This window comes from Pelodiscus sinensis, chromosome 13 (genome assembly GCF_052426305.1).
Source record: "Pelodiscus sinensis isolate ZL-2025 chromosome 13, ASM5242630v1, whole genome shotgun sequence".
Taxonomy (NCBI): domain Eukaryota; kingdom Metazoa; phylum Chordata; order Testudines; family Trionychidae; genus Pelodiscus; species Pelodiscus sinensis.
The window spans coordinates 3,282,996-3,307,584 of NC_143064.1; the positions used below are offsets into that span (position 1 = coordinate 3,282,996).

A 24,589-nucleotide genomic window follows, 5' to 3' on the forward strand; every position below is an offset into this window, starting at 1 on the left:
ACTACCTGCACCAGGCAAGGATGGCCTACCAGAGAAGTAGATCACAAAATGGAGAAGGCAACCTAAGTATCTTGGAAGAATCTATTTCAGTATTGGGGGCAGGGGAGGGTGAAGCCACAGACTGCTCACCCCTAGTTTTCATCTATAACCCCACACTGGAACTGATTGAGGGTATCATCAGACAGTTAGAATCCAAATTTGATGGGGACCACATCCAGAAAAATCTTTCCTGAACCCCCTTCTCTGGTTTTCAGCCAACTCCCGAACATTAGCATGCTCCCCACAGACCAAGATACAGCACATCAAAATCTCTCCAGGCTCTCCCATAACAATGGATACAACAAATCTAGACAAGTCTCCACAGCTAGGAAGATAAATACCCCTCATAATGCTCCTTTGTGAAGATTTTATGGATCCTGTACATGCATGTTGCAACTTGTAGTGCACCTCATCTGGTGCACCAGAAGCCCCAATAACTGTGTGGGTGAAAGCAGACTCATTGCGCTCCAAATGAGCTCACAGACAGATAAAACAAAAACCCCATTTCGTCTGTCAGCGAACACTTCACAAAATGATTGCTTTTATATCACCTCGCATTCCTCATCTTCAAGGACACCTGCCATACTACTTGAAAAGCAAGACTGGGAGCATAAATTCATAACACTGCTAGATACTACAAACCATGGACCTCACAGGGAGACCGGTTTCCTGGCTCATTATGACAATCTGTAGTGCACACCTGCCTGCTAGCCCTTAATGGCCCACTTCAAACCTCTCTTGCTTAACAATCTAATCCTTATCGCCCTCTCCTCCCAAGAGACCTGCAGCATGTTACCTCTTGCACTTAGCTATCTATCTCATTATGATTTTTTTTCCTCTTAGACCTAAAGAACTCTGCTTTAAAAGCTGTACCTTCCACCAACAGAGGTTGGCTCAGTAAAAGAGAACACCTTGCCTACCTTCCCTCTTTTATAAATGGTTAATTTTTCCTCCTTTTCATTTGCAGAGTATTAAATGTGCTTTCGTGTATTTCTCATAACTCAACATTCTCTCCAATTGGGTTATTTTAGCAGTGAAGTCAAAGTGGTGTTTTTGTGACATTAGAATGGTAAAACAGTTTCATAAGCATGAGAGCCCAATTTCTGGGTAGGATCATTGAGATCAGTGGTCCCCAACCTTTTGGGGCTGCCGGGCGCCCGGGGGCGGGGCCACTCACATGCCAGGCGCCTGGGGGTGCGGCCACCCATACGCTGGGTGCCTGGTGCCGGCACCGTCCATACACCGCACGCCCAGGGGCGGGGGTGGCTGGCCGCAATCATTCGGCAGGCGCACAGAAATGGCCCAGCGGGCGCCATGGTGCCCGCGGGCACTGTGTTGGGGACCACTGATTTAGATGGAAGAAAGGTTATTTTGTGATAGGCAGAGTTTTATCAAGCACTCCTAAAATATCAAGAGAAATGAAATGACAGGAGTTTTCTATTATTTCTCAGTGTGTTGTATGTTTATTTCTTTGATTACCCCAGTGTGACACACCTTTTTCAGTGTGTCCTATGAACTATTCCTTAAACTTCTCTGTGGCAGCAGTAAAACCAGTCTTCAAATGTAGCAGACTGGATTAACTCTTGGGATATTTGGCTGCTTTTCTATGTAGCTTGTATCATTGTAAAATTATCTTTGTGATGAATGTCTTATTTCTTGCCTTATTTATTATTGATGGTGCTTTTTACAGGAAACAGACAGCAGTATACACAGAGTAGCAAATGAGGCCCTGATACAAGAAGTAAAACAAGATGACTCTAAAGAGGTTGGTCAAAACTTAGATTTATTTTTCTAGTTTAATTAAAATCTTTTTAAAATATTTTAAATATTTTAGCAATAAATTGAAATTAATAAAAGTTGTAAAGTTGTCTTAATACAAAGTTTCTAAAAATAATTATTGTAAACAACCCAAGTGCTGTCATTTTGTGGTGGAAGGGGTGAGAATTAAGCAAAGTATGTTCAAAATAAGGATTCAGGAGCTGTGCACTCTAAATCATTTGGCTACTTTATAGCATAATAGGTGAAGTGAAGGAGATTACACATGTCCAAGAGTTAATCCAATTTGATTTTTCTGTGTTTTGTTAAATCTAATTTTTAAAAAGAGACAGCACTAAAAAGCAAGAAAATTCCATCTACATTTTCTTAAATCTCTTACCCTTATTACCTCTCAATTTGTTCTTCCGACTTCAAGCCCCGAAGATTTAGTTAAAAAATGCTGGAGGGTAATATTTACTGTTCTTGTGTCCTTGTTTTCATTATAAAAGCAAGATAACTTTTCCACGGAAGCTGAGACATATCTTATTCTGTGCCATGACAAGTATGTTCTAAGAATTCTTCCTTCCTATATTTGTATGTACAGGCAGTCCCCGAGTTACGCGGATCCGACTTATGTCGGATCCGCAGTTACGAACGGGGCCCTTCCTCTCCCTGGTCTCCAGCAGACCAGGGAGAGGAAGCAAAGTGGCGGAACATGCGGCTGGGCTGTCAGCTGGCCGCATGCTCCGCTCTGCTCCCCCTCCCCCTGGTCTGCAGACCAGGGGGAGGGGGAGCAGAGCAGAGTAGAGCAAAGCCGTGGAGCCCGAGGGCAGCAGGATAGCCACGGTGCGTCTGGGCTGTCCCGCTGCCCCCGTGCTCCGCGGCTTTGCTCCGGACGCCTGTGGTACAGCAGCTGGGGCGCTGCCGGTTGGTCCCGTAGCGCCGCTCTGGGCGCCACTGAACCAACCCAGCAGCACCCCAGCTGCTCTGCCCCAGGTGTCCCCAAGTCAGTAGCTGCTGAAAATGACCAGTGGCTGACTACAGGAAGCCCCTGCCCCGGGCTTCCTGGAATCAGCCGCTGATCAGTTTCAGCAGCAGCTGAATCTGGACGCCAGTTCCGACTTACATACAGATTCAACTTAAGAACAAACCTACAGTCCCTATCTTGTACGTAACCCGGGGACTGCCTGTATTGGAATTTTTTGTTTTTTGTTTTTTAGATTATTGACAGTATTATAGAAGAAAGCCAAAAGGTACAACTAGAAGATGATCCTTTGGCATCCAAAGGAAAAGAAGTAACTGATCAAACTTCAGATGCAAGTACTTGGATTCCTGGAGCAGATATCCTTAGTAATATTCCTGAATTACTAGCTACAGAATCAGCATTACAAGAAGATACTCATGAACTTGTGTGTCAAAGAGCATGGAAGGAGACAGAATTGGAGTCCAGAAGGGGTTTTTTTCCTTCTGACCATACCATCGAACATCAAGAAGGTGAAACCACTAAAAAACTAGCAGAAAAAATAAATGCAACCGAAGAGCTTAAAATCACTGAAACTGAAGTACCAAAAGAAACATCTAAAAATGAGGAAATCAGAGAAGGGAAACAGACAGATATTTTAGAACAGGTGACTTCAGACCTCTTATCTACCAAAGATCTTACAACAGAAGAAATGCCTCCGGCCAAACCCCCAAGGCAAGCTAGTGTTGAACCTGATATAGTTGCTAGCACTAAGAAATCTGTTCCGGCACGCCCACCGCCTCCAACAAACGTTCCTCCTCCTAGACCACCACCACCGGCGCGGCCTGCTCCACCACCGCGGAAGAAGAAGAGTGAACTGGAGTTCGAGGGGCAAAAATTATCTGGTTTAGAAGGCAAGTAGATACTTTGCTCTGGGGTATTCTGCCTGGATTGTGAGTCAACTTTCTGTCAGTAGTTGCCATTTTTCTGCTTTTCACTCAAACTGGAAGTTAGTGAGCCTCTGAGTTCCTCTGATCTTCAGCTAACCTTGAATTGAAGAGGCTCAATCAACTGAATATTCACATGGGATTTTCAGATGCCTATGTGAGTTAGGAGCCTGAGACCCTGTGAAAGTTGTCAAGATTTGGGCTGTTAACTCACAAATTATTGCACATGGTTTTAGTTCCTGCTGATGCTAAAATTATAAATGACCTGTAAAATAGTCTGTAATAAACATTGATTTTCAGAGGTTAGTGTGGGGAAAACAGTTCGAGTTGGCAATTTTAAAAAATGATATTAAGGGCACAAAAAGAGCAAATAATCCTACAGTGTTGGAAGGATACGAAATCCGGCTTAACCAAGAGGTCTTCAATGACCTGAAACTTAAAGTCCTGCAAAAAGTGGAAACTAGATCAAATTACAGAAAATGACACTTACCACCACAAATATGTAGGAACAGAATCAGAAAGGCAAAGGCGCAACACAAAGTGAATTTAGCTAGAGACTTAAAGGTAACAAGAAAGCATTCTACAAGTATCTAAGAAGCTAGAACAGGGCAGGCAAAATGCCATATGTGGGCTGCATTGGACCCACAGCCCAGTAGGAGCTTCAGCTAGGCTCCCTGCCTGCCCTGCCCCCACACGCCAATCAGAGCAGCTTCTGAAAGCGAAAAGGCTTTGTGAACTGCCCCCACCCCCAGCACAATCTCACAGCTGTTTGCAGACCTGGGAGCATGAAGTACCCCTCCCTCTCCGCGCTGGCCGCATTCAGAGCATCACATGGCCCCTGCAGCCAGCCAGCCGCTCTCGTGTGCAGGGGCATGAAAGTCAGGGGGCCTGGCTAAGGAACCAGCTAAGTGCCTCCTGACTCAGCCTGCCCCTGGCACCCCAGCCCCGATCCTATTGCCTGCCAGTCCCTATACCTCAATATCCTGCACACCAGCCCCAGGTCACAGTCCCTTCCCAGACTCTGCACCCCCTTCTGCACTGCATTCACCTGTCCTGATCATGATCTCTTCCTTCACCCAAGCTCCGTTCCAGATCTCTCACCCCCTCCTGCACCACAGTCCTTTACCCCAAGCGTTGTTCTGTAATCCATCTCCAGTAGATGTGGTATATAAGTTTTGATACTGTCTTGCATGATCTTCTCATAAACCAACTAGAGAAATACAAGCTAGTTGGAGCTACTATAAAATGGGAGCATCACTGGTTGGAAAACCTTTCCCAGAGAAGTTTGTGAGGTAGTTGTCTGTGTTTGTTTTAGCAAAAACAACAGAATTCTGTGGCACCTTAAATCCCAACAAATGTATTGAGGTATGAGCTTTTGTGTGTTGGAGCCCACTTCATTGGATGCATGAAGTGGAATCTGCAGTTTGGCACACATGCAGAGATGGGAGTGTGACATTACCATGTGGAGGACCAGCTCTAAAGAGGCCAGGCCAGTTAGGCTGGATGTGGTTTACTGCCGACAGTTGAAAAGAAGGTAAGAATACCCAAAGGGGGGAGAACACTTTGTAGTGATCTAGCCACTCCCAATCTTTATTCAAACCCAGTCCTACTGTGCCAAGCACGTCAACCTCCCTGGACACTCAGAAACAGACTTGCAAGCTGCCATTCTTGAGCGAAAAGCCATCAACAACACAAAAGCTCATCACCTAATAAACCATCTTGTTAGTCTTTAAAGCGCTACATAGTCCTGTTTTTTGATTAATCAAAAACAGACTGCAGCATAAAACTGCTGAGCTGGAGCTCATATGCAAACCTGATACCATCAGACAAACAACAAGGACAAATGCAAAGTACTCCACGTAGGAAGGAACAATCAGTTATACACACACAAAATGGGACATGACAGCCTAGCAAGGAGTACTGCAGAAAGGGATTTAGAGGTCATAGTGGATCAGACTAAATAAAAGTCAGCAAAGAGACACTTGGAATAAACAAATCATCATTCTGGGGTGCAGTGTTGTAAGCAAGATGTGAGAAGTAGTTCTTTGATTCTGTTCTCTGCTGATTAGGCCTCAGCTGGAGTATTGTGTCTAGGTCTGGGTGCCACATTTCAGGAAAGATGTGGACAAATTTGAGAAGTCCAGGAAAGAGCAAACAAAATTATTAAAAATGTAGAAAACATGATTGAAAATATTAGGTTTGTTTAGAGAAGAGAAAGATGAGAGGACATAACAGTTTTCGGTACATAAAAGGATGCTACAAGGAAGAGGAGGAAAAAATGTTCTTTTATCACTGAGAATAGGACAAGAAGCAATGGGCTTAAATTTCAGCAAGGGTGGTTTGTGTGACATTTTAAAAGAAAACTTCTTGATAGGGTGGCTAAGGACTAGAATAAATTGCCTAGGGAGATTTTGGGATCTCCGTAACTGGAGATTTTTCAGAACAGGTTAGACAAACACCTGTCATGCATGGGCTAAATGATACTTAGGCTTTGTCTACACTACAGAGTTTTTAGTGGCACGGCTGTGTTGACAAAAGTCAGGCTCTATGGCCGCTGTTCGTTGGCTCTTTTGCCCACCCCAAATGAGCACTGACATTTGCTGTGGCAAAACTTTTGTGTTTCAGAGGGGTTGGAGGTGGGTTAGCGCCTCCGAATGATGAGTGCAGGGATCTGGGTTAATGACTTTTGGATGTCCCTTCCCGTCCTAGGATTCTGTGTTTTACAAAGCTACTATATTTTTTTCACCAAAGTACAGCATTTGTGCTGCCTGTCTGAACTCTTTCTGCTGATCAGTAGAAATAGTTACCTAACGAAGTCTAGCCCAAGGAACAGAACAATGAATAGTATATACAGCAGGTTTCCCAGAATTGTGCAAGTCACAGCTGAAGCATGCATTAGCTGAATCTCCACGCTGCTAAACAAAAGCGAGTACTTCTGGTATCTGGGGGGGGGGGGGGAAACAGAAACATACGCACTTGCTGAATGGAATGGAAGTTAGTAGCAAAACTTACTCTCAGGCTTAAACGGTCACCTTAACTGTGATGTTGGAGTCATGTGCATAAAAAATCTAATTGGCAATAGAGAATATTAATAGTCTTTGGTATTTATTTCTGTTTGGAAAATGTGGTTTAGCAATGCAACTTTGACTAAATGATGTCTATTTTGGTATTGCATATAATAATATCCAACCTGCAGTTGCTTTACAATTCCTGAAGAGAATTTAACAGCTGGTGGTCTCTTTGCTTTGAATACAGTGACAGAATGCATGGCCAAAGATTCTCAGCCTTCTTTGGACCTGGCAAGCGCAACCAGTGGAGATAAAATAGTTACAGCACAGGTTAGTGAACTGTTATATCATTCTGCGCTGTGGTTATCCTATGGAGTCCGCAGCCATGCATCAGGACCCCATGAACAACATTAAGAGAGTCCTTGCCACAAAAAGCATACAAAGGGAGCCAAACTTTTGGCCAGCTTTAATAAAATATTTAGAAATCTTACCAAATGGATTAATTTCAATAGATACTTTCACATCATAACAAACTTGGAGTAGCTAATACTATGTATAGCTAAAACTGTATAAAACACAGCTCAGCAAAAGGAAAATAAAAATAATAGTGACAGCAGGTTTTTAATTCTTGGCAGTACTTTAATGCAGATAGAGCCTCCTACAACTGACTATGTGTAGCAGTACACTTAAATGCTTTCTTTTCCTTCTCCAGGTTCTCCTTAACCCCACTTACCTGTGTCCCAGCTAGTCCTGGGTGTGGAGAGCCCAAAACAATAGAAAAGACATTTACTTTTCAGTGAAGATTTTTTTGTCTGAATAATATTTTTTCTCTCTCCCAATGCATCTTTTGTTTGATTGTACAGTAGGTTTTGACAAGCTTGTTGAAATTATTGTGGCCAAATGCATTTCCGGGTTAACTCCACTATAGCCAATGGAGTTGCGCATGGATTTGTTCAATCCTGAATTTTCATCACAGGATGTCACAAGAAAAAATGAGATAATCGAAAGGTCACTTAAATATAAGCCAATCACACTTGGTTGGGATAGAGGCCAGGGGAGCTATGTAAAATCTGGCAAAAGTGTCAGTAGATCTTGGGGGCTCAATCTTTTACAAATGCTCAGCACCTACAACTCTTAAACAGAAGTCAGCTGGAGCTGCAGGTGCTCAGCTCTCGCACATACCAGGCCCATAGGTTTAAAGTATTGTGTATGGCTGGTCGGTCTATCTAGCTATTTGTTCAGTGTTTGGTTAATTTCAGAGTACTCAAACCTAATCGTAAACATGAAATGTACATTTGTCAATTGGAAAATGGCTAATGTCTCTTCTGGAAATCTTGTGTCATGTAATTGGCAATTTGCTCTTCTGGATTATAGGGAAACTAATATGCTTAAAGGATGTTTGCAGTAAATGCATGTATTAATGTATCTGCACACCTACAATTGCAGGAAAATGGAAAAGCTGCTGATGGACAAATAATACCAAGTGAAGTGCTTGGACCACAGAGACCCAGATCTAACTCTGGAAGAGAACTCACAGATGAGGTATTACTAGAACTTGTACCTCATTCTTTCTCGTGCATACTTTTTATTGGCAGTTGGAGAGAGGTGGGTTAGAATAGTCGTGCCCATCACCCCTGCTTGTGTGTTGTCAAACCATGATATAGTGAGGCGGGGAAAAGGAAGGCACGGTGGGGAATGTTGTAGAGCAGCATTATTTTTCTGTGCAAGTTACGTGTTCAAGTGAGTCAGGGGCTGTGAATGGCTCCCCAAATACATTAAATGCCTCTGTGTTGAGCGTACTCAAGTTCCAAGAGCGATTGGCTCCATATTATATTAGAACAGCGTTTCTCAATCTTTTTTTATAAATTACCCCCCTTAAAAAAAAAAAAAAAAAGTACCCCATGTACCTACAGTTTTCTGACACAATTTTTTCTACAATTGCAACACATTTGTTTAAACAACTTAATCGTAGCTGGGCGGGCGATGAAATTTTTTGGGTGTAAAAAGTACAAAAATAATAAAATGCTGTAAAACTTAAAACAAATTCAGTTTTCTCTAAATTTCAGTAGTGTTGATGTACCCCCCAGACTTCTCTCGAGTACCCCTACGAGTACTCACACCACTGGTTGAGAAACACTGTATTAAAACATAGAGTATTTTCTGTTATACTTGTGACTTGTATTCTTGCAGATGCTTCAGAGGGAATGAACGCAGTTGGGCAATACATTGAGGCTGTGCCTAGACTGGCCAGTTTTTCCGGAAAATCAGCTGCTTTTCCGGAAAAACTTGCCAGCTGTCTACACTGGCCGCTTGAATTTCCACAAAAGCACTGACTTCCTACTCTAAGAAATCAGTGCTTCTTGCAGAAATACTATTCTGCTCCCGTTCAGGCAAAAGTCCCTTTTGCGCAGAAGGGCCAGTGTAGACAGCTCAGCTTTGTGTTCCGCAAAAAAGCCCTGATCGCGAAAATGGCGATCACGGCTTTTTTGCGGAAAAGCCCTTCTAGATTGGCACGGACGCTTTTCTGCAAAAAGTGCTTTTGTGGAAAAGCGTCCATGCCAATCTATATGCTCTGTTCTGAAATGCTTTTAACGGAAAACTTTTCCGTTAAAAGCATTTCTGGAAAATAATGCCAGTCTAGACGTAGCCTGAGAGATCCAGCCTGTTGTCCAGTCCCAGGTTTAGGGACATCCAGACATGGGGTTGCATCCTTGATTATCTTGGCTAATAAGGATAGGTGGACCTGTCTTTAAAATTATTCTTTCTTGGATTGCTTTCCCCCACTCTGTTCTCAACCCAAGTAGCATCTTGAGTGGGAATTCTAGCAAATTTAACTTGTCATGCATCTACAAAGAACAGAGGAAAACCGTTCTTCGGATGTCATGAATGGCTTCCTAGAGTCATTAGGAAACAGATGGCTTATTAATAAAGTAAAGAAATGAATGGTAGCATGAATAAGCCAGCCTAGGACTTAATCATTGCTATTGTGAGCTGGCAGGCCATGTTGACTGTCTGGGACATCAGTAGGTTAAACTGTCTTTCAAAAGCTGTCCTTGTGTTGTCCTGGTTCAGACTCCTGGTTGTAGCCCACAGTGCCCCCTGCTGAATAGAGATTGGCAGTTGGCAAATAAGACGGTAGTCTCTCTCTTGCTTTTGGACATAAATCTAAAGTAAATTTTGAAGAGAAGGATTTTGGAATTCTCCAATCTGCATCTTCTCCAATATGCTCAATTATCCAGTTTTCTAATTGTATCATAGTGCTGTTGACTATTAAATAAGACAGTAGTCGTTACCAAGTATCAGTTCAGAAATCTGAAAATAATTTTGTTTGCATGTTGTAAAACAGAAGGCAAGTTAGGTTGAGTTCTGCAGAAATCGTTATGAATGCATCCCTTCACACATCTAAAATGTGTAACTCTATATTTCAGTTAGTTGTCATTCTAAAAAAAAGCTATCCATATTCTGTGTGTTGTCTAAATTAAAACAATTTTTGAAAAAAATTCTAAAACAGTATTGTAAGGCATAGAGCATATTGCAGAGTTTCCTACTAAAAAAATGCAAAATATTCTAGTGTATATGGTGTTCTTTGTTTAGAATTTTCTAAAATCATTCTTTTAAGTCTCAGAACTTAAGGAAGACCCATTATGTTAGGTTCTTCATATTTTTCTTTGCCACAGGAAATTTTAGCAAGTGTAATGATAAAGAACCTGGATACAGGTGAAGAAATACCACTGAGCTTGGCAGAAGAAAAATTACCAACAGGCATTAACCCCTTGACGTTGCATATCATGAGAAGAACTAAGGAGTATGTCAGGTATGAGTGAAAATGGCTTCTAGTTGTTTCTCTGATAGCTTGCGATATATTGCTCTGGTTCCTTACTCTAGTATTGCTCTTTTGTTTCTTTACTCATTATTTTGTTGAAAGCCTTTTTTTAACAGACGCAAGAAAGTGTATTTCAACCCATCCATCTGTTCCTGACTTATTTAATTTGGTCCTATTACCCGCCTCTCTCTGGTGTTAGCTTATTTAATTAGGTAACAGAGGATGTCTGTTGAAGTACTGTATTGGAGGATATTTGACTGTTGGACAATATATGTCTGACTGGATCTGCAGGTGTTCTGCATCTTTGAAAATCAGCCCCAACTTCAAACCACACAGCAGTAAATATATGCAATGCTCTGTTGCTTCTGATTAAACCAAATGTATTTTATTACAGCACAATATGGGTGCCGAAGAAGTAATTACAATATATTTATGGGAGAATATACATTACCAATTCGCAAATTTAAGAAATCATTTATGCTTTGAAATTCTACATATTTAATATATACAGTCATAACCAAAGTACGATCATGGAACAGAAAATGTTACATGTACAAATAATTTGTTTGCCAATTAATGTACTTAGTCTGCTTCAGACATTCTTTTTTTTTTCTCTTGTGGTTTGAAAACTGTGGCCTTTCACGGTATTTGAATGTCCAGAAGGTGACAGATAACATGTACCTTTGGTTGGTTACTTTAGAGAGAAGTATATATTGTTTTAGTCTTAACATACCTCATGCATTGTATCTGCTGACTAAAATTGTTACTTGCTGAATCCGGTGGTGAACGTTTTTGGAGGCTCTTGAACTTATTAATGAGAGTCCTAAATCAAGAAGTAACAAGACATCAAGTTTGAATCTAAAGATACGGTTTATAATGCTTCATAGAATGATGCTAGGACCTTAATTTGTGGTGTTATGGTATTGTATATTTCACAGCAATGATGCAGCACAATCTGACGATGAAGACAAAATGCAGACACAGCAAACTGATTCTGATGGCGGAAGGTTAAAACAGAAAACGTAAGTGTTTAGACTTCTTTGTTTCCATATGTTTTATGTAAACTACCGGTATCTGTAGGAGTACAAATATTTTATTATGTAATAATCTGCTGTCTGGTCACAACCTGTCCCCCCTCCTTATGTTTAAGAATGACTTAAAATCAGTTACCGTATTTTCCGGCGTATAGGGCGACTGGGTGTATAAGACGACCCCCTATCTTTTTAATTAAAAGATAGGGTTTCATCTTATTCCCCAGCGCCCCTCCGCCTCCTTTGCTCCCGGTGTCCCTGGTCTGCTGGAGATGGTCCCCAGCAGACCAGAGGCACCGGGAGCAAAGCCGCCAGGAGCGCCTGGGCTGCCCCCCCCCTCCCCCCGCCGGAGCCCCTCCGCGGCTTTGAAAGCCTCGGGGGAAGCCGGCGGGGGGGCATCCCAGGCGCGCATGGGCTGCCCCCCCGCCGGAGCCCCTCCGCGGCTTTGAAAGCCTCGAGGGAAGCCGGCGGGGGGGCATCCCAGGCGCGCATGGGCTGCCCCCCCGCCGGAGCCCCTCCGCGGCTTTGAAAGCCTCGGGGGAAGCCGGCGGCGGGGCATCCCAGGCGCGCATGGGCTGCCCCCCCGCCGGAGCCCCTCCGCGGCTTTGAAAGCCTCGGGGGGAAGCCGGCGGGGGGGCATCCCAAGCGCGCATGGGCTGCCCCCCCCGCCGGAGCCCCTCCGCGCCGCCGCGGAGGGGCTCCGGCGGGGGGGGCAGCCCATGCGCGCCTGGGATGCCCCGCCGCCGGCTTCCCCCGAGGCTTTCAAAGCCGCGGAGGGGCTCCGGCGGGGGGGCAGCCCATGCGCGCCTGGGATGCCCCGCCGCCGGCTTCCCCCGAGGCTTTCAAAGCCGCGGAGGGGCTCCGGCGGCGGGGCATCCGGCGTACAAGACGACCCCCGATTTTTGGGGGATGTTTTTTAACATCAGAGGTCGTCTTGTACGCCGGAATATACGGTATGTCTATTTCTAGATATTAAAAAAAGGAGCTTTATATTACTCTAATTATTGAACCAGCAGGTTTAAAACAAACAGAAGGAAGTCCCTTTTCACACCATGCACCGTTAACCTCTGTTACTCATTGCCAGGAGATATTGTGAAGGTCAATAGTATAACTGGGTTAAAAAAAGAATTGAATCAATTTGTGGAGGATCGATCCATCAGTGACTATTGGCCAAGCTGGTCAGAAATGTAACCCCTCGCTCTGGGTGTCCCCAAGCTCCTGGCTGCTAGAAGCTGGGACTGGACATCAGAGGATGGATCACTAGACAGTTGCACTGTTCAGTTCATGCCCTCTGTATCAGGCACCAGCACTGTTGTAAGACAGGGTACTAAGCCCGCTGGGACATTGGTCTGACTTAGTATGGCCATTCTTATATTAAGATGTAAAGTTGCAAATGGAAAGAAAACACAATTTCAAATCCCAGGTATTTGGAGAGCCATGCATTGCAAATACTCTATGTGACTGGGCGTTTTCTTGTTTTTTAAGGACTCAGCTGAAAAAGTTCTTTGGCAAATCAGTAAAGAGGGCAAAGCATCTCGCTGAAGAATATGGTGAACGTGCTGTAAATAAAGTTAAAAGCGTTCGAGATGAAGGTCAGTGAAATAGAATCATTATCTACTAGAGTCGAGTCTAAAAGCCAGCTCTCCAAGAGATCGAGGATCTTCCTTTGCGGGGGGGGAAATTAAAAATGAATTATGCTTTCACCAAAATGCTTCACTATAGTACAGGATCTTTAGACCAGTGATTCTCAACTTTTTTTTTTAAATAAAGTACCCCTTTTTCAAAAAAAAAAAAGTATCCCCCAGTACCTGCAGTTTTCAGACACACAACATTTTTTTCTACCATTGCAACACATTTGTTTATACAACTTAATCATAGCTGGGCGGGAGATGAAATTTTTGGGTGTAAAAAGTACAAAAATAATGAAGCGCTGTAAAATTTAAAACAAACATTCAGTTTTCTCCCAGTTTCAGTTGTTGATGTAAACCCCGGACTTCTCTCGCGTATCCCTGAAGGTACTCGCACTACTGGTTGGGAAACAGTGCTTTAGACTAAGGTCTGTTTTGCAGCTCTCTGTGCCATGACATGCTAACTATGGCAAACCATTTCCCCCACACCTGGTTTATGAAGTATCATTTGAAAACTTATGAGCTACTGGACATCATTATCTTTTGAATATGTGTCATTGCGTATGCTGTTATGAGATTTTGTGGTAGTTTGTTACTGAACTATGCAAATCTGGGGAACGCTCACCAACAAGGTCTTTAAAGATGACAAAAGGACTGTAAAAAAAGGCCTTCCCTATTGTCCGGGATGGTGCCTCAGAAGTCAGGTACACAGAAGGTGAGTGAGAGAAAGTCACAGTTCATCTGAAAGACACCCTGAATCTCATACACCACAGATTGTCTGCATGTGGTGGGGGTGGGGGGGGGGGGGGAGTTCCTTAAGGAAAGGAGGAGTGTGTAAAGTAAGAGGGGCAGAGAAGCCATTGTCTATCTCAACACATGAAAAAGCAAGATTGTTTGGAAGAAGAAAAAGAAGAATCATTCAACTGTGGGAGAGGTCGTCCCAGCCTGTGGGAATGTATTGCAGTGTGGGGCAGCCTAAAGCTTAGGAATTAGATTGGGATTTTATCATTTTTATAGCCAGTTGTGACTTTGATGCCGTTATCACTGACAATCAGTCTGTTTCTCTTTAATACGCTGGTTTCAGTGTTTTAATCTTAATCCAGTGTTTGGACTGAAATGTCAGCTGTTGGGGACACTGCAGTCTAATGTGCATGCTTCTGCTGTCTTCTGCTTAGTGTTCCATACGGATCAGGACGATCCCTCTTCGAGCGATGATGAAGGAATGCCATATACCAGGCCAGTTAAATTTAAAGCCGCACATGGCTTCAAGGGGCCTTATGACTTCGAACAAGTAAAAGTGGTTCAGGATCTCAGTGGTGAGCACATGGTAAGTTTACCTTTGATGTCAAGTTCCACTTGAACTTAAAAGAAGGAGAATACGCTGCTTGCTGAGTAGGTCCATCTGGAATCCAAGTGTTTTCAGATTCTCCCTGCTCATTTACTTCATAGACTCGTTTCTTCCGTCTGGGCGAGATCCTGCAAGTGAATTGCTCTGGATTCATTCCTAACCCCCCAAGGAGCAGCTTGCAGGGTGTAGCCCTGTACGCAGCAGTGAATGCAGGGACCATCCCCCAGGCAGTGTTCTGCTGTTTCCTCATACTTTTGACTTAAGTGTCCCTATGGGAGCTGAAAGGCAAATCTCACCTTGCTGGAGAGTCTTCCTGCCTAATGTTGATGTTCTGTCTGAGTGCCACTGCATTAAGTCTTGAGCTAGGCATAGCCGGGCATTGATACTGGCGTGGTCCTTCTAGGTGGTGTACTACAGCATAGGTTGCCCAACTCTTCCCTTTTAAAGACCCTGCTTTCGGTTGCTTGTAACTTTTGCTAAATGTTATCCAGGCTGCAGGATTCCTTGCTGGGTGTCGGCGTAAGGTCGGCCACTTTTTTAAAAGAAAATCTCAGCCAATAAGGCGAGGTTCAAACTACTTGGAAAACATGTTTTACCCACGTTTTACCTCTACTGCTGAAAAGCTCCAGCACCTTGTTTGCATTCAGCGGGAGTGGGGCGTGACTTTTCTGTTGGATGTGCCTTTTGCCATCCCTGTGAAAATCAACACACATTTGGCCATATTACAAGCCTTTGCAAACTTGCATTTTGCCCCTTCCATAGAGATTTGCTAGCACTTCAGCCATGTTCCTCAATCATTCTCCCTCGGATGCTCCAGCCAGAGGTTGAGCAGGACTGGGGCTGCAATCGTAGCTCTGGGCCGATGCACACCAGGGCCTGGGCACAAGGACTGATCAGGCAACCTCTGCCTTGCTGCGCTGTCAATGGCTGCTCACCCTAAGCAGACTCCCAGGCAGCACGAAGAAGCTGCCTGATTCGAATGCAGAGGAGACAAAGGCTTAACTATGGCAGAGAGGACCAGATTGGAAGCCAGTGCAGAGAAGGATTAGTGGGATGATCGGAACCGAAAAGGGAGAACCTGCCTTACAAGAGGAGACTCGAGGAGTTTAGCCTAAGCCTGAGGGGCGATATGATCGCTTTCTGGCCACACATCCGAGGGAGAGGAATTATTTAAATGATGGGCCATTGTTGGCACAAGGACAAGTGAGCATGAACTGACCATCAGTAAGTTTAGGTTTGGAATTAAACCAACATTTCTAACCATCAAGCAATGGTACGGCTTCCCAAGAGGAGTAGGGGGGTCCAGAAACCAAACTTGTTTCTTGCCCCCTCAGGACCCCCCCCCAGCATCAGGGACCCTGCACTGACGCTCCAGCCCCCCGCTGTCCCACCATGGAACAGGAGGCACAAGATCTTCTAGCCTGGGCCCCCTGAGCTCTGGTGTGCAAAGGGGATTTGGGGCGCGTCTTTCTCCTCATTTTGGGGGTCACTCAGCCCCCAATTGATCTTTCTGTGGGTCAGCGGCTCCTGGCCTATAAACAGCTTCAGCCCTTCTTTTCCAGGTGAGGAGCTTAGAACTGGGAGTGGAGGCCTGGACTCTTAGGGGTGGAGCCTGGGACTCCTGGGGGAGGAGTCTGGAGGGGGGAGGAGGTGATGCACAGAAGATGGGCCTTGGGAAGGGAATGGGCAGAAGTCTGCCCTCTAGAACAGGTGCCGGAGTTTGGCAAGGAACAATTCCCAAGTCTCACCAGCCTCAGCGGTCAGCAGCTGTCTGAGATACCTATGACAAAGGGTGTGTCTGAGCCCTCTGCAGTGCTCCGTCACCCAAGTGATGAGAACCTATTTCTGTTTGCCGTGACTCCCTCAGCTCTGCAGTGGAGCTAACGGTTTCAGACCAGCTGATGCACCATATGGACGCTAGTACAGTGCTGCATGATAGAAGTGCCTTTTTAAAAGCCTAGGGCAAGGACATGCAAACTGTGTTTCAAGAAAATTAAGATTGCAAAGTCAAGCCTGCAAAGAGAGAGAATGGCAGAACTAAGGTTGCCTCCCCAACCCTAATTCAGCTCCTTTGTCTGCCTGCATTCATATACGGTTGCTAATTATGGGGCCATATAGTATTTTTTCCCTGCAGACCCCCGCCCCTGTCTCATTTAATGCTCAGGATGGAGCTGCTCTGGAGATGAAGAGGGTTGTGTAGTGAAGGAGGCTGTCGTCTGTAACAATGAAGCAAAAGTCTTAAAAACGAGGGGTGCACTGGGGCTTACAGAAAGAGAAAGGAGGGTCTCATAAAGGCAGTTGAATCCAGTTCCTCAGGGCACCATTCTAGCCTTTCCTCTGCCACAGAGTAGTTCTGCTGTACAAGTCAAGTCACTTAAAGCAAACTTTTCAGAAGATCACTAGTTGGTAATTTTCATGTTCTGGGTTCCTGACGTGAGCCCCAGATTTGCAGAAATGCTTAGATCAGGAGGAGCTGTGCTTTGAACATAGCAAGTGTTGTGTAACACTTCGTATTCCAAAGCAGCGAGTGGTAGGTAGCTCAAATTAGTGGATGCTTTTGACCCTTAACCCGTCTGTGCTCTGTAAAATGTGTATAATCACCCACTCATCTCACAGAGGTGTAACAATTTCACTAATGTTTATGAAGCACTCAGTGCAGTGAGTGCCATAGGCAAGCTGACGAGAAGTTGTTAATTCTGTCCCTTTCACGGGGTTGGAATAGTGTGCAGTAAAGAAGGCCCAGGGCTATATACTGAATAATAAGGAGAAATAAAAATCGAATAGCTGCACTTTAAGTGAAGACTGCCCGTCTGTGCACTGAATGAAGCCAGGGGTCCTATGTCAAAAGTAGCATGTGATATAATTAGACTATCACAAGGTGTGTGCTCAGGGGGAACACATTAAGATTGCACTGTTCTGGGATTTCCTAACTTTTTGATGCTTAACTTCACAGTCTTAATGTTCTTTTGACATGGTGTGTCAATATATGCCAATTCATGTAATGATGTTTCTGGTATGGGAAAAGGTACTTATATTGTTTTATTGTGATGTCTTCTTTATTTTGACAGGGTGCTGTTTGGACAATGAAGTTTTCTCACTGTGGTCGATTACTTGCATCAGCTGGACAGGACAATGTAGTGAGAATATGGGTTTTAAAGAATGCTTTTGACTATTTCAATAACATGCGACTGAAATACAATACAGAAGGTACTTCTCCAGATCTCACTGATACTTTAAAGACATTAGAAATGTCTCGCGTTTTTCCTGTATTTAAAAACAATCTATTTAAATAGTTTCTAACTTTCTGGGTTTTAATCTGTGTTCTAGGTCGTGTGTCTCCCTCCCCATCTCAGGAGAGCCTGAATTCTTCCAAGTCAGACACTGATGGAGGGGTATGTGTACCAGATCACGTAGGAGTTGTCAGAATGTGCCCTGTTTCTGTCATGCTGTAGATTTGGACTGCTGTAATCCAAAAACAGGCTTCAACTCTTGATGGGTTCAGACTCAGAAGTCTCAGTTCTGCAGTCTAATTCTTTGTTGTCTTCTGAGTTAGTTTCCCCTCAATAAGAAAGCAGGTTTGGATCCTGTGAGATATGAGTCAAATCTTTATTCACTCAGTCCCAAGCTAGGATCTGACTGATGTTGTTTAGCCAATGTATGCATCTGACATAGGCAGGAAATAAGTTTGAGCAAACTAGAGAAGGGGGGCTATGTCTCTACTGCACTCTTCTTGCACAAAAGTTTATGCAAATGGAGTTTGGATTAGCATATTGCCATGCTTCATTTGCATAATTAGGGGTGTTTTGCCCAAAATGCCCTCTAATTAATTATGCAAATGAAACACGGCAATATGCTAATCTGCTTCATTTGCATAAGCTTTTGCGCAAGAAGAGTGGGGTATAGACATAGCCTTCTTGTTACAGTCTCCACATCTTCATTGTGATCGGTTATTAATTAAAGCTTCTCTCTCAGTGGGTATTGGAGCTAAATGCTGGAGGTAATTAAATGCGGATAACTTTGAATTTCCTCACCTGGTGGTTTTTTCATAACTGTATTTGAAAACGAGTCTGACCCTACGCCCTTAATTTTCACTGTGGCTGAGAGTTAGCCATGGGTATTGAACAGGTCATGGACAACGAATGAAATTCACAGCCCGTCGCCTGTCCAGGACTTGTATTCGAAATGTGCAGGACTAAATCTTATGTGCTTTGGGAGGCCCTGGGGCACCACTGCTGCTCCGCAGTGGGAGGGGCAGCTCGGGGCACCATTGCTGCTCCCTGGCGTGGGTGGGGGAGAGGTTGGGACATTATTGCAGCTCTGGGACTGTTGCTGCGTGGGGGTCCACCAAGAATCTGGCCCCAGGACCGCCCCAGCCCTAGTGTGGCTGGCCCTAAAGCTGCCCAAGAAGTGGCCGGTGTGGCTGGCCCCAGGGACCCCCTTAACTCCTTGGGGGGCTCTGATGTCAGCTACAGAAGTCACGGAGGTCCCGAAATGTCACGGAGTCTGTAACCTCTGCAGCAGACGTGCAGCCTTGAGTCTCACAGCTTGGCATGGGGTTCTTGGGGGGGAGGTTGTTTTTGTGAGAGAAAGGAACAAACCCAAGGGAGTGTTAGGAATCTGGTATGTATGTAACAGATGGGGGGGGTGCATATTCCCTTCCTTTTATTGATACACTTGTATAAACTGAATACTGCTTAGTCAGTAAATCAGAGAACTGACCTGTCTAAAACAGGCAGTATACATTTAGACAGTGTTATTTTTAAACTGTTCAAATTGGTTAAATACAATAAGCATTATAATCCTGTGATTAATATTTGAGTTTTTACCACTGTAACTGCAGTAAGGTTTGCTAAAGCTCAGTGCCAGTTTGTCTGTAACTTCATTGTGTGTTTACAGTGTCTTTTGAATATGTATGTTAGTTTAAAAAATATATATATATTCCGCCTTTGGGTAAATCCATGCCAGCATCATAGATTATGTCAATGCTCATGTAGATGTTCATTCTAAGACCTAGTTTTTTAATCAAATGTCCTATGCAGAACCTAGCTATTTTCCTTTCATTTTATTTGTTTACAGCAGAAAAGCTCATGCATCGCTGCAGTTTCTAAGTGCCCATTCCCAAGAAGTTCTAGGAACCTTCATGTTTTTTTAGAACTTTTCTCTTTGGGTGTGTTTAGACTACACACTTCTTTCGAAAGAAGCTTTTTCAAATTTCAAAAAAGCTTCTTTCGAGAGTGATCATCTAGACAGCGACAACTTTTTTCAAAAAAGCCATTTGTTTTTTTTGAAAGAGAGCCTCCAGGCAATCTGGATGCTCTTTCCAAAAAAACCTTGTTTGCGGTCAAGAGCGCCTGTTTTCAAAAGAGCTCTTTTGAAAAAAGGTGTTCTTCCTCGTAAAATGAGATTTACCACTGTTGAAAAAACCACTGCAGCCTTTCAATTTAATTTCAAAAGATGGCATCGGTAGTCTAGATGCAGGTGAAGTTTTTAAAAAAAAAAAGCCCACTTTTTTTGAAAAAACCCTGGAATCTAGACATAGCCTTTGAGTGGTAATGAAAAAAAAATCCAACATCTGAAACCTAGGTTATGCATTGTAGCAAGGTGTTTGATTAATGGAATTGCTGACCTGCCTTCTCCCTTTCTGTAATGAAAAATGCTATAGTGTTTGACACTTCAGAATAATTTATTTTGAAAGTTCAAGTAACTGACATAAATCACTTATTTCTCTGATATTTGGCACTTAAGTTTTATGTCTGTGATAAGATCATCTGGGGCACATCTGCAAATCAGAAAGCCATACCAACGTGTTCTGCTACCCTGGTTTCTTTCTGTTGTGTTGATTGATTCTGATCTATTTATATCTGATAGGTTTGCAGTGCAGCTGATGAAGATCCCGATGATAAAAATGCGCCATTTCGGCAGCGGCCTTTTTGCAAATACAAAGGTCATACAGCAGATCTCCTTGATCTCTCATGGTCTAAAGTAAGATCGCTTTGATGCAGACTATACAGAACTTCCTTATTTCTCCCCATGTTCTACTTTGTTCCTTTTCTTCCACCTGCCCCTGACACTTTATGTAAGCGAACACCTGCACTGATTAGGCCTCAACTGGAGTGTTGTGTCCAATTCGGGACTTCACATTTCAAGAAAGATGAAACTGGACAAGGTCCAGAAAAGAGCAACAAGAATTATTAAAGGTCTAGAGAACATGAGCTATGAGGGAAGACTGAAAGAACTGGGCTTGTTTAGTTTGGAAAAGAGAAGATCGGGAGGGGACATGATAGTGGTTTTCAGGTACCTAAAAGGGTGTCACAAGGAGGAGGGAGAAAACTTGTTCTTCGTGGCCTCTGAGGATAGAACAAGCAGCAATGGGCTTCAACTGCAGCAAGGGAGGTTTAGGTTGGACATTAGGAAAAAGTTCCTAACTGTCAGGGTGGTTAAACACTGGAATAAATTGCCTTCGGATGTTGTGGAATGTCCATCATTGGAGATGTTTAAGAGCAGGTTGGATAGGCATCTATCAGACATGGTCTAGAGCGTGCTTGTTTCCCGCTGAGGGCAGGGGACTGGACTTGACCTCTTGAGGTCCTTTCCAGTTCTAGTATTCTAGGATTCTGATTGCTCTTTATGGATATAGGTTCAGCCCATTCATGGATTGGCTGATAAATGTCTAAAATGCTTTCAGTAGAGTATACAGCATAAGAAAACAATCATTCATTCTAGCTCCACTACCGTTTTCAGGGGGCTAGATTCTGACCTGGTTTTAAATTGGCATAGTGTCATTGGACTCACTGAAGCTGTGCTAGGTTACTCTAGCTGAGGATCCGATCACAAAATATCCAGTTCTTTCAGACTGGCCATTTCCCTGAGCTCCAGTTGTGTTGTCTGTTGTGTAAATGTGATCTTAGCTGTTGGTCCGTGAAGAGCTTATTTTATTTCACCCTTTTAGCCGTTGCTTAGTCTGTATTGGCAGGACGCAGAGTCCATGTGAAGTTTTCCATCTTTCATGTGATTACATCATGTCCTGCCCCTACTCGCTGCAGTTTAATTATCTGAAAATGTTGCTCATTCTTAGTCTCCCCTACTTTTAAAAGATGAAGAAAACTCGAAAACTGGCTGTTTCAAACCTTTTTGACTATTGAATGAAGAATAGCTACATAGAGGAGAGGCAGGATTGATTGTTAATATTACTGGAGTGTCGTGTGGTTCAATTGTTAGATCCAAGGGAAACCAGGACACTCCAGAGAAACTTCACCACTTATTTATTACTTTAAGCAATTAACATAGTTGTTTAAATTTTACAAGCCTTAAAAACAATTACTATACAATTTAAAATGTGAGGTTTAAAATGTAAAGCAATTAATAAAATGCAACGCAATGCAAAAGCAATTAATAAAAAATTATTCTAATACAATAATTAAGCCTAGTTCACGTACACCACCCGTATGCTACCTACAGTAGCAGGCGGGAGGTCGTAGTTCCTTTGATTCCCGTGTGTAGGAATGCCATGCCCTGTGGTCGCCGGCATGAAGGGGTCCATTACTTCTAGTTACGTCAAAAGCAGGACCTGCTCATTCCCGCCCACTGATTATCTTTTCTACGCCTGTATTTATACTCACCTTGGTCTTTCTAGTCATATCTACCAAACAGCTGCATGTTGTGTGCGAGACGTATTATACCATTATTTAGGATACAATTTGCTGCGCCAAAATATTGCAAAAGCATGTACTTAATAGGTTTTTTTGGCTGTCTCTGGAATTTTTCTCCTATCAAAAATGGGATGTACTAATACCAGGTTGTTTCTGGTCGTCTGGGCCTGTACAAGTTATGCATAATTGGGCAAGTGCTCCTGACTCTCTCGCCCTTTTTGGTCTAGCCTGCATGTGTGCACCAGACTCGAGACACATCTAGGGTTTGCTTGGTTAGAGATCCGTACTTCGGACAAGGCTGGAACGAGGCCTAGCACTGCAGACGTCGTTGTTCTGGTCAAGGGAAGGCCATCCTGGCTCCTCTACACGGAGGTTACCTGGCACTGGTTGAATGAGTGTTGTTGAATGTCAGCTAATTTAAAAAAAAATCACGTTTTCAATTCTTGCAGTTAATTGTACAACCCTACTGACTTGTATTGATGAGATCTTACTTATCACACGGCTAATTGTGGTAAAATTTCCTTTACTCACGTGGTCCTTCACAGAGCGCACAAGTAAAAACTAAAGGATACAATAGAATTTTCAGCTGGTAAAAGGCCCTAAATAGAACCAAGTGAATTATGTATTCAGTACTTAAATAACTCTGAAACTCTCTGAATTTGAGGTGGGAGGGAAGGGGAATTTCCACTGATCTATTAAGTGGTTTCTAGTTCCTCAGCAGTGTTGCTATTTTTGTCTTCCATCCATTCCACTGTTCTTGTGCAAATTGCGTAGTCCTTGAAGCCGCTGCTGTATGTCTGCAGTTAAAATGAGAAAAAGTACCTTATATCGCGTTTTAAAACTATTAGCTTTTTCCTCAGTTATTTGTATCGAAATAAAGAGCAGAGCAGTTTCTTAATCAATGCAGATAAAGGAGACCCAGGCAGTAGTGTCTCTTTCATCCCTGGAGTTTTTTTCTTACACCCATGCATTTTTCTACAAATACTTTTTAAGAATGAATTGTTAAAACCAGTTCACTGCCACTTTCCTTGATTTTTTTTTTTCCTTAAAAAAGGGAATTCTGCCTAGCTTTCTTTTAAGTATTGAAAATACAATAGAGAGAATATTATTTTCCTCTTATTTCCATGAAAAAGGACAGTTTGTTTCTGAGGAGTTAATTTTCTCCTGTTGATTGTTTCTGTTCTGCTACACAACTTTTGCAGTTAATTTCTACTGGAAATCTTGTTATAATATGAACTGGAAGTATTAGATACCAAACTGCATTTGTGCTGTGTATTATTATATTTGATAAATCTTTGAATTATTTCATGCAATTTCTTCCACAGAATTACTTCTTGCTTTCTTCTTCAATGGATAAAACAGTCAGATTATGGCACATATCCAGAAGAGAGTGTCTCTGCTGTTTCCAGCATATAGATTTTGTCACTGCGATAGCTTTCCATCCAAGAGTAAGTAGCTGTCTGCTTTCATATACATAGAGGGGAATAGTTTTGAAAGGGGGGTTAAGCACCTTCCATTGTTATCAAACTTCAAAATTGAGTCTCTGTAAAAGTTGGGTTCATGAGTGTGCTTTGTGCCTCTTGGAAATATTCCCCGTGCCCTTAAAATTTGGTTCTGAACACTATTGCTAAACCCTGATCTCAGCTGAGTTTAACCATGACTCGCTGACATGATATAGAACATGAATTGTTCTTGTCTGCACTGGCCACAAAGAATATGGCAAGTATTACGTTATCTAACTGGATTGTAAAATCATGTTTCAACATGATAGAACTTCCTAATGTTGACAACCAAGGGGGAACGTTTTGCATCACACTCTGGAAATTCATCCCAACCACTTGGGAGAGTGTTGTCACAGACTCCAGAAGAACCTGTGTCCAACCAGTCAGGAAAACATCAGTCCTTGCAGGCTCCGATTGGACAGTAAAGAACCCCAAGTAACACGTGGTGCCTCTCAGAGGAATTGTGAAGTTAGACCATCTTTCAATAGAAGATCTTGATGATGATGCTTAATTTTAAAAAACCCACTAGAGATGTTGCATTGTACATTAAATGATTTTTCAGATGGTGTCCGGGTCTTAAAAACCTCCATTTGGGATGAATGCTGCGGGTGGGGTTTCCGGTATGTATTTCGGACCATACACATCTTTTTACACCCCAGCTAATGGTTTCTGCTCTTTTAGGATGACAGGTACTTTTTAAGTGGCTCGCTAGATGGGAAACTCCGACTCTGGAACATTCCTGACAAAAAAGTGGCATTATGGAATGAAGTGGACGGGCAGACAAAGCTGATAACAGCAGCAAACTTCTGTCAGAACGGCAAATATGCAGTGATTGGCACATATGATGGCAGATGCATTTTCTATGACACAGAGGTAAAAATTAGTTTTGTATGTGGGT

At 43.2% G+C, this 24,589-nt stretch overlaps 1 protein-coding gene across 2 annotated transcripts in view; it reads left to right on the forward strand.

Annotated features, from left to right (window-relative positions):
• WDR44 (WD repeat domain 44) overlaps nt 1–24,589 on the forward strand; it is a 52,939-nt gene that overhangs the window by 19,960 nt on the left and 8,390 nt on the right. For both annotated transcript variants that reach the window (XM_075941166.2, XM_075941164.2), the window contains exons 3-15: nt 1,730–1,804; nt 3,015–3,669; nt 6,958–7,040; nt 8,157–8,252; nt 10,388–10,524; nt 11,472–11,555; nt 13,050–13,156; nt 14,368–14,519; nt 17,609–17,747; nt 17,868–17,932; nt 20,409–20,522; nt 23,515–23,637; nt 24,373–24,564. In XM_075941166.2, the coding sequence (XP_075797281.1) occupies nt 1,730–1,804; nt 3,015–3,669; nt 6,958–7,040; nt 8,157–8,252; nt 10,388–10,524; nt 11,472–11,555; nt 13,050–13,156; nt 14,368–14,519; nt 17,609–17,747; nt 17,868–17,932; nt 20,409–20,522; nt 23,515–23,637; nt 24,373–24,564 (2,022 nt within the window). The remainder of the gene's footprint in view (nt 1–1,729; nt 1,805–3,014; nt 3,670–6,957; nt 7,041–8,156; nt 8,253–10,387; nt 10,525–11,471; nt 11,556–13,049; nt 13,157–14,367; nt 14,520–17,608; nt 17,748–17,867; nt 17,933–20,408; nt 20,523–23,514; nt 23,638–24,372; nt 24,565–24,589) is intronic.